The following is a 10,481-nucleotide window of genomic DNA, read 5'->3' on the forward strand; positions in this document are numbered from 1 at the left end:
ATTTTGGTCACATTTCAAAAGGGTCAAAGTGACCTTGACCTTGATCATATGTGACCAAATGTGTCTCATGATGAAAGCATAACATGTGCCCCACATAATTTTTAAGTTTGAAACAGTTATCTTCCATAGTTCAGGGTCAAGGTCACTTCAAAATATGTATACAATCCAACTTTGAAGAGCTCCTGTGACCTTGACCTTGAAGCAAGGTAAACCAAACTGATATCAAAAGATGGGGCTTACTTTGCCCTATATATCATATATAGGTGAGGTATTGAATCTCAAAAACTTCAGAGAAAATGTGAAAAATGTGAAAAATAGCTGTTTTTTTAGACAACATTTATGGCCCCTGCGACCTTGACTTTGAAGCAAGGTCAAGATGCTATGTATGTTTTTTGGGGCCTTGTCATCATACACCATCTTGCCAAATTTGGTACTGATGAATGAATGAAATGAAATGAATAGTGTCCAAGAAATATCCAACGTTAAAGTTTTCCGGACGGCCGGCCGGACGACTCGGGTGAGTACATAGACTCACTTTTGCTTCGCATGTGAGTCAATAACATAAAAAGATAACAACTGATTCACATCCATGACCAATGTCTCTGGTTATAAATGTAACAAAAATGCCTTCTGGGCTTTTATGGGTCTTCGTGACGAATTTGTAACAGGTTAAAAAAAATGATTGAATGGAGAAACAAATTAAACAGAACAACTCCTTGACAGCTATAGAATCTGGATAAAAATCAGTTGGTGAGGAAGTTTTCAGGGCATCCTCATTTAGACTACCTTTGTGGACACCACCCGCTCAAAATGGCCACAGAGATTTCGGAGGTAAATGTTCTCCTCGGACCTGTCTACCCCATTTATCGGGAAAAGGGGTGGGTGTGGCAGCCATCCCCGCGAGCATTCGGAAGTGGCTGTGTACACCACAATGGTGGTTTGAAGGAGTGTGGCAGCCGCGAATATCTCTACATCCGAACCCCATGAACGGGGTCGGAGGGTGTTGTGAGCGAGATAATCACCTACATCTCCATCCACGTATGCAGAGAAAGCCTGGTGATTCCTGGACAACCATGTGCTGAGCCTGGCTACCACACAAATCAAGGCTTATGGCACGATACAGGCAGTTAGAAGGGAAATTACTCTTACCACACTTTGATTTTGCAGGTAGAGAAAAATAGACTTCTTTCACTGGGACAAGACAACATTCAATGGTTCTGCTTCCCCGACCAATCCTTTTTTTCCCTCCAAAACCCCAAAACCAAATTGACCATTCAGGAAGGAAGGAAAACAAATTTGTTCTCCAGTCTTTTGGATGCAGGAAAGAAGATAGCTGCTTCAAGGAATTTCAATCATGGAGTTCCGGTCCTTTCCAACGCCAATCCATCTCACTGGAACTCTCAGCTTGTCCCGTATAACTTCAATATAGCGCTGGGCGTTTTTGGGTAAATCTTCCCACTTGCGTACATCCTCCGTGTTGGTTTTCCAGCCTGGCAGGGTCAGGTATTCCACCTCTAACCTCTTCAAGTCGTCATCAGAGGCTGGGAAAGTTTCCACCTTTTCGCCATCCAGGTGATAGGCGACACCCACCTTTACCTCATCAAACACATCCAGGATGTCCAGTTTGGTAACTGCCAGCCCAGTAAAGCCGTTGATCATGTTGGAGTAGGACAGCCGCGAATATCTCTACATCCGAACCCCATGAACGGGGTCGGAGGGTGTTGTGAGCGAGATAATCACCTACATCTCCATCCACGTATGCAGAGAAAGCCTGGTGATTCCTGGACAACCATGTGCTGAGCCTGGCTACCACACAAATCAAGGCTTATGGCACGATACAGGCAGTTAGAAGGGAAATTACTCTTACCACACTTTGATTTTGCAGGTAGAGAAAAATAGACTTCTTTCACTGGGACAAGACAACATTCAATGGTTCTGCTTCCCCGACCAATCCTTTTTTTCCCTCCAAAACCCCAAAACCAAATTGATCATTCAGGAAGGAAGGAAAACAAATTTGTTCTCCAGTCTTTTGGATGCAGGAAAGAAGATAGCTGCTTCAAGGAATTTCAATCATGGAGTTCCGGTCCTTTCCAACGCCAATCCATCTCACTGGAACTCTCAGCTTGTCCCGTATAACTTCAATATAGCGCTGGGCGTTTTTGGGTAAATCTTCCCACTTGCGTACATCCTCCGTGTTGGTTTTCCAGCCTGGCAGGGTCAGGTATTCCACCTCTAACCTCTTCAAGTCGTCATCAGAGGCTGGGAAAGTTTCCACCTTTTCGCCATCCAGGTGATAGGCGACACCCACCTTTACCTCATCAAACACATCCAGGATGTCCAGTTTGGTAACTGCCAGCCCAGTAAAGCCGTTGATCATGTTGGAGTAGGACAGCCGCGAATATCTCTACATCCGAACCCCATGAACGGGGTCGGAGGGTGTTGTGAGCGAGATAATCACCTACATCTCCATCCACGTATGCAGAGAAAGCCTGGTGATTCCTGGACAACCATGTGCTGAGCCTGGCTACCACACAAATCAAGGCTTATGGCACAATACAGGCAGTTAGAAGGGAAATTACTCTTACCACACTTTGGTGACTTGGGTCTACTTTTGTTTTCTTACAACCGGTCTTGCAACAACGCATTTGTGCTGCTCGGGACCAGAGATTTGCTTTTATACAACCGGACTTTTATACATCCGATTTTCATACAACCGGAAAATTCTAAGTAATAACAAAGAGTAGCTTCTGCCGGGACCCTGCCTACCCCTTTCATACATCCAGACTTTCATACATCCGGTGTTTTATACATCCGGTCTGTATAGTGAAAACGGAATATAGCAATAACATTTGATTTTGCAGGTAGAGAAAAATAGACTTCTTTCACTGGGACAAGACAACATTCAATGGTTCTGCTTCCCCGACCAATCCTTTCTTTCCCTCCAAAACCCCAAAACCAAATTGACCATTCAGGAAGGAAGGAAAACAAATTTGTTCTCCAGTCTTTTGGATGCAGGAAAGAAGATAGCTGCTTCAAGGAATTTCAATCATGGAGTTCCGGTCCTTTCCAACGCCAATCCATCTCACTGGAACTCTCAGCTTGTCCCGTATAACTTCAATATAGCGCTGGGCGTTTTTGGGTAAATCCTCCCACTTGCGTACATCCTCCGTGTTGGTTTTCCAGCATGGCAGGGTCAGGTATTCCACCTCTAACCTCTTCAAGTCGTCATCAGAGGCTGGGAAAGTTTCCACCTTTTCGCCATCCAGGTGATAGGCGACACCCACCTTCACCTCATCAAACACATCCAGGATGTCCAATCAATCAATCAATCAATGAGTCTTATATCGCGCATATTCCGTGGGTACAGTTCTAGGCGCATGGGTGCAACTGCTGGAAAATGAAAAAAACTGAAAAGGTCGTGGTCCACGGGCAGGGGCCGTCAAGGCCCCGGCGGGGTGCAGGGGCAGCGCCCTTGCTGGGGGGTCCAGTGCCCCCCACCCAAAAACAAATTTTTGCATTTCAGGGAGGATTTGAATTGCCCCTTTTGACTCTAAATCTATTTCAGAACAAACAGGCTTTGCGGATATGCATAATATGAACAATCTTGTAAAGCTGAAGGTATTTGTAACCACCCAGTCGAAAATGAATTTTTGCATTTTAAGAGGGGCTATTTGAGCCTCTCCTGGTTTTAAAACTGAAAACAGCAACAACAAAATTTGGGGAGGGGGGGGGGAGGATGCACAACATCAAAAACCTCTATACTTGAAGGTGTTTGGTTGCATCACTCTTGCAAGAGGGTCTACAAAAAACAAGGTCAACACATTTGAAGGGTTTTAGAAGCCTCTCCTTGCTAACAAACTTAAAATTGGAGATGCTCAAATTAAAAATCTTGTAAACCTGAAGGTGATTGATTTTATCACCTAGTTTTGTCTTTGATTTAAAGAATGTTTACTGAATTAAAGGAAAATTACCATGCTAACAAAAAGTTTTCACAAACACAGGAAATTAGTCACCTCCCTTGTATTACAACTTCTTTACTTGAAGCTTATGAATTTATCATTGCAGGAGGTAAATTCTCAAATAATTGTTGAACCATAGCTTCAACCAAATGAGAAACAAGTTTCAAATCACTGAGTTTGTTTCAATTGCATACTTTCAAAAGGGCTAACTGCTCAGGTTAAAAAGAAGAAGGTTAAGACAAAAACAGAAAGCTCCAGAGTTATATCCCTTGCCATGCACATGCAATCTTCTGATGCTGCTTTTTCATTTTAGGAGTTAAATTCGCAAATGATTGTTGAATCATAGCTTGAATTAAAAGAGAAATAAGTTTCAAGCAAGCTTGTTTAGTTGCCAACTTTCTAAAGGACTCAATGTATCTGAAGCAAAATACCACTGGTTCATAGATCAGGAATGCACATTTTCTCTACCACTGAAGGTCTCTAAATCCCTGAAAGTGGGGTATATAAGGAAGGCTAAATACACAGCACTTAACATGCCACATTCACCAGTATGACATGACATCCCCCTCTTGGCACCTTTACACAACCGTCCCTATCAGGCATGGTCAAAGGTGGCTGACCTCTCAAGCAACCCCCCACCCAAACACAATGGCCTTGCTCCAGAATTTTCAAAAAAACGGATTTTCCGTCTGCAGCCTCCTGAGAAAAACGGAAATTCCGTCCTAGACGGAAGAGTTGCACCCATGTAGGCGCTCTGCAGTGATGCCGTGTGAGATGAAATTTTATACGGCCAGTAGATTGCAGCCATGTCGGCGCATATTTACCTTTCACGGCCTTATTCCAAGTCACACGGGTATGGTAGACAATTATTAACTGTGCCTAAGCAATTTTGCCAGGAAAGACCCTTTTGTCAATCGTGGGATCTTTAACGTGCACACCCAATGTATTATACACGGGGGGTGGTTCGGACACCGAAGAGAGTCTGCACACAAAGTTGACTCTGTGAAATAAATTTCCGCCGAACCTGGGATCGAACTCGCGCTGACAGCGGCCAACTGAATACAAATCCAGCGCGCTACCAACTGAGCTATATCCCCTATGTCCAGTTTGGTAACTGCCAGCCCAGTAAAGCCGTTGATCATGTTGGAGTAGGACAGCATGATCAGATCCAGCCAGCCACAGCGCCGTGGTCGGCCTGTCGTCACACCGTACTCGTGGCCACGGTCCAGGAGTAGTTTTCCCATCTCATCGTCGAGTTCGGTGGGGAAGCCACCAGCTCCCACGCGGGTGAGGTAGGCCTTGACAACACCAACCACATCCCCAATGACGTGAGGTGGAATACCAAGCCCTGTGCACACGCCTCCAATACTGCAGTTTGATGATGTCACGTACGGGTAAAGACCAAAGTCAATATCCAGGATGGTGGACTGGGCTCCCTCCACCAGTATCATCTTGTCCCCAGCCTCCAGGAATTTATGCAGGTAGCTGACCGTCTCGCGCACTAGTGGCCGGACCCTCTCTCTCAACTCTTTATACTTTGCCAGTTCTGCCGCAACGCCCACCTCCAGATCGGGAATTGTGCGGTACTGATCCACAAGATTGCGAAATTTTTCAGAGAAATGGGCAAAGTCTCCCATCAGGTCACATATCCTCAGTCCGTTTCTTGTGGCCTTTGACGAGTAAGCTGGACCGATCCCCTTCTTCGTTGTGCCAATCGACTTCTGCCCACGTCCAGATTCCCGCAGACCATCCACTTGTTGATGAAAGTCAAACACAATGTGACACCTATCTGAGATGACAAGTCGGTCCTTCATATCGCAAAGCCCATTCTTCTCATTCGTCTCAAGCTCATGGAACATCTGGGGTAGATGCACCACTACTCCATTCCCAATGACGGCAACGCAGTCAGGATTGACAATTCCGCTGGGCAGAAGGTGGAAGGCATACTCTGCGCCATCCACGTGCACAGAGTGGGCAGCATTGTTCCCTCCCTGACATCGGCAGCAAACGTCCGCTTTCGTTGCCAGCATATCAACGACTTTCCCTTTGCCTTCGTCGCCCCATTGTGTTCCTAAAACAACCGTTACAGGTCTGCGTTCCTCGGTACGGGGAACCTTGCTGGGAACTACTGTTTCTCCACCATTCATGCTGTCCAACCCTGTAACCTTCCTAATAGATGTTCTCACGTTCCTCGCCATTTTGTCGCTATGACACACTTAAGCACTGCATCATTCACCTTGACACACTTAAGCACTGCATCATTCACCTTGACACACTTAAGTTTTAACCCCACGTGGAACAAGCACGCAATGACCTGAAAACATAATACAACAAGAAGGGCAAAGCCCATACGACTCACGTGCTTTACACATTTTTCCTACCAAAATACATGTGACCTTGACCCAAGGTCAAGGTCATCCAAGGTCATGCAACACAAAGCTGTTAATTCAAGACATAGGAAGTACAATGGTGCTTATTGGCTCTTTCTACCATGAGATATGGTCACTTTTAGTGGTTCACTACCTTATTTTGGTCACATTTCAAAAGGGTCAAAGTGACCTTGACCATATGTGACCAAATGTGTCTCATGATGAAAGCATAACATGTGCCCCACATAATTTTTAAGTTTGAAACAGTTATCTTCCATAGTTCAGGGTCAAGGTCACTTCAAAATATGTATACAATCCAACTTTGAAGAGCTCCTGTGACCTTGACCTTGAAGCAAGGTAAACCAAACTGGTATCAAAAGATGGGGCTTACTTTGCCCTATATATCATATATAGGTGAGGTATTGAATCTCAAAAACTTCAGAGAAAATGGGAAAAATAGCTGTTTTTTAGGCAACATTTATGGCCCCTGCGACCTTGAAGCAAGGTCAAGATGCTATGTATGTTTTTTGGGGCCTTGTCATCATACACCATCTTGCCAAATTTGGTACTGATAGACTGAATAGTGTCCAAGAAATATCCAACGTTAAAGTTTTCCGGACGTCCGGAGTACATACTCACTTTTGCTTCGCATGTGAGTCAAACATTGTATTAAGCTTCAGGAAACAAGCCATGAAAATAGGCAATAAAATCAAGTAATGTTGTAACCAACAAGAGCGGAAATATTTACATAATTATTCACAACACCATAAGTACTAGAGCAAAGAGTGACACAACACAACATACCGCAGTCCTAAAACCACATGAACAAACCATGACTAGAGAGTCAAATGCAAATTACACAAGTAAGTTCAAAACAACATGAACAAACCATGACTAGAAAGTCAAATGCAAATTACACAAGTAAGTTCAAGTCGCTATCCGAGTTTCTAGCACAACAGAACACAAGCTTATAGAAAGTCAACGTGTACAGTGCAAACTCTCAATCTCATTCCTCACATCACCGACAAGTTACTTCATGCCAGGATCAACAAGGGACTGTTGGGTATGGGTTATACATCAAATACTCTAGCGCCTAATCGGTGAACAACCAATGACCAACCAAACAAACAAGAACAGCAACAAATAAACTGTACTGTACAACAACTAAACATACAAATACCGACAAAACAAACAAGTAAACAAACAAACCGACAGTTAACAAACAAACAAACAACAACGCATAAATTGTTTGTTTGTTTGTTTGTTTGTTTATTTGTTGCTTAACGTCCAGCCGACTACGCAGAGCCATATCAGGACGAGGAAGGGGGGGATGAAGGGGGCCACTTGTCAAGCGATTCCTGTTTACAAATGCACTAACCCATTACTTGTGTCCCAGCAGGCTTTAGTAAAACTAAATTAATACCTACTGGAAGATTACCAGTTTCCAGTATGTTAAAATAGGCTTAACCCATCTACTGCTGGACTTACATCAGAACACTAACAGATTAAACTATACATGAATCGCGAGACAAGCGGCAAGAGAAGAGATTTTTGGAAAAAATACAGGTGAACGAGCAAGAAGGCAGAAAAAAGAAAAGAATTCATGAAGAAAAAGAGAGCATGACAGGAAAGAGGAACCAAAAATTTACCGAACAGCAAACTAGAAAGCTCCTGCGCTTCCAAAAACAGGAGGGGCCTTTAATTTCATAACCGCAGTGCCCCACTGCGGGAAATGCATATTTGTTTGTTTATTTGTTGCTTAACGTCCAGCCGACTACGCAGAGCCATATCAGGACGAGGAAGGGGGGGATGAAGGGGGCCACTTGTCAAGCGATTCCTGTTTACAAATGCACTAACCCATTACTTGTGTCCCAGCAGGCTTTAGTAAAACTAAATTAATACCTACTGGAAGATTACCAGTTTCCAGTATGTTAAAATAGGCTTAACCTATCTACTGCTGGACTTACATCAGAACACTAACAGATTAAACTATACATGAATCGCGAGACAAGCGACATGCGGCAAGAGAAGAGATTTTTGGAAAAAATACAGGTGAATGAGCAAGAAGGCAGAAAAAAGAAAATTCATGAAGAAAAAGAGAGCATGACAGGAAAGAGGAACCACTAGAAAGCTCCTGCGGTTCCAAAAACAGGAGGGGCCTTTAATTTCATAACCGCAGTGCCCCACTGCGGGAGGGAAATGCATAAATGACACAAAAGGATTCTAGTAAAAAGAATACAAAAGACCTACAATATATGTATACAAAAATAACCAAAGTCCTGAATGGACTAAGTCAGTAAGTACTAAGTCAGTAAGTAGCACTATGTATACTGACCAAACTGTACATCAGTTTCCTACCACAACAAGGGAGGTAACAATTGAGGGTAGTCATTCTTCAAAACACAAAATTTGGGAGATGGGAACACACACAGAAATACAACACAGGCACACGACAAACACACAACTAGGACAACAAACACATAAACAACCAAACACACAAGCAAACAAACACACACAACACAGGGGCATAGTTATGTTACAAGCATCAGCCTTGCAACAGAAATTAGGTCAGTGGTGACACATCAATTACAGTTCTGGCAGCTAGGCTATGTATTTGACCTACATTATATACATCCAAGGTTTGCAAGGGCTGACTCAATTCTATCAACCTGAACTGAGAACAACTCAAAATCCTAGCCTGAGACAAGAAGAATAAACTGGCAACCAGAAGAATAACATCTAGAGAGAGAGAGAGAGAGAGAGAGAGAGAGAGAGAGAGAGAGAGAGAGAGAGAGAGAGAGAGAGAGAGAGAGAGAGAGAGAGAGAGAGAGAAGATTAAAGGATGCACACCCAACTAACAGAATATAACAATGACAAGGATGTTAAAGGACAATAATAAGAAATCATACCACAATTCAATCAATGCACTGATTAGATGGAGCGAGATTCGTAAAACCGATAACCATAACCTTCAGGTTCCACATTAGTTCATCTCATTATCCGTTCCCGACATGAATCTCCTTATGAACAGCTAACAGCTCTTTCGAATAAAAGCAGCTTCTTTCAGTAGTGCTTCCAAGTGAATCGTAAATTTAGAAAAGGCACAACTCTTGATGAGTTACATCATACTCTCGATTGACACAGTTAACCGGCTCAGAAAGAGACCAATGTTATCATATCAACATACCCAATGATGCGTCTGTAATTTGGCCGATTTACACGAACTTGCCAAAGCTAAACAAAACTCACCAAGCATCTTTAACTGAAAGCTTGGCATCCAAAGCTAACTGCTCAATAGACCATACAGTCGCTACGAAACATCGTTTAGTCTACAGTTTGATCTGACAGACTATGACGTAATGTCTAGACATCCTGACGTAACCTCAGCTATCAGTGAAAGACAAATACTCCATCAGTTCAGTCATCAACAAAACATAGCAGTAATACAATCATGATCAAGTCACAATAAATGGCATAGAAAACAAAACAAGAAAATCATCGTTTACTTACAGTGAATTCAACCCTTTGCCGACATCAACACAGGTTCAACACAAATTGCACAGGCTACATGTGGAGCAAAGTCTTTTCACTACATAATCTGATTGGGCAAAATTTTTCCTGGAGCTATCACGATACTCTGAAGCAAGGCTATGTCTATCGCAGCGAGTGGTCAGCGGTCAGCGAAGTCGAGACACGAACTGAATACCTATGGGAAATGTTAAGGGGCTTATTGTCCGTCAGGTCTTAATTGCCTATATTGGACATGAATTGGTTTATACGATTCGAGTTTTACGCCCTCGCGGCTTTTTGATGTTTGCGTGTTTAGGTGGTATCAGCCATCTGCACTTATGGTAGAATGACCAAGATCTTTAACGTGCCATTGTGGCGACACGGGGGTGGGAGATGGATACCGTCTCTGGGTCTGCACATAAAGTTGACCCGTGTCCGTCCCGGCCCGGATTCGAACCAGCGACCTCTCGATCACAAGTCCAGTGCTCTACCACCTGAGCTACCCGGGCCCCCGAATACCTATGCTGGGTCAGAAGGCTATTTATACTGCCTGCGCCGACTGCACAGAAAGCCGCACTCGAATATTCCCAGAACAGCCGTCTGTAACCGTATGCTAGCCAAATTTGTGTTTGTTTAGAAACTT

General features: G+C 43.6%; 1 protein-coding gene across 2 annotated transcripts; it reads right to left on the reverse strand.

Annotated features, from left to right (window-relative positions):
- Positions 1–1,255: 1,255 nt before the first annotated feature.
- LOC138953047 (adenylosuccinate synthetase isozyme 1 B-like) lies at positions 1,256–10,480 on the reverse strand. 2 transcript variants are annotated; one of them, XM_070324820.1, is made up of 2 exons: positions 5,102–10,473; positions 1,256–2,377 (listed from the first exon to the last, which is right to left on the reverse strand). In XM_070324820.1, exons 1-2 carry the CDS (start codon positions 6,155–6,157, stop codon positions 2,057–2,059), a joined length of 1,377 nt encoding a protein of 458 aa, XP_070180921.1. In that variant the 5' UTR covers positions 6,158–10,473; the 3' UTR covers positions 1,256–2,056. The 2 variants fall into 2 exon arrangements, 1 of the variants encoding a protein (XP_070180921.1); XR_011451474.1 differs by having other exon boundaries at positions 2,376–2,589; positions 2,848–10,480.
- Position 10,481: the final 1 nt, after the last annotated feature.

This window comes from Littorina saxatilis, linkage group LG17 (genome assembly GCF_037325665.1).
Source record: "Littorina saxatilis isolate snail1 linkage group LG17, US_GU_Lsax_2.0, whole genome shotgun sequence".
Lineage (NCBI taxonomy): Eukaryota > Metazoa > Mollusca > Gastropoda > Littorinimorpha > Littorinidae > Littorina > Littorina saxatilis.

What these genes read in the sequence shown, in the direction of transcription:
- LOC138953047 (XM_070324820.1), bottom strand. Translation starts at nt 6,157, where the DNA reads ATGGCGAGGAACGTGAGAACATCTATTAGGAAGGTTACAGGGTTGGAC. An exon ending in TCATGCTGTCCTACTCCAAC is followed by an intron (nt 2,378 to 5,101) that starts ATGATCAACGGC and finishes TCCTACTCCAAC; the next exon opens with ATGATCAACGGCTTTACTGG.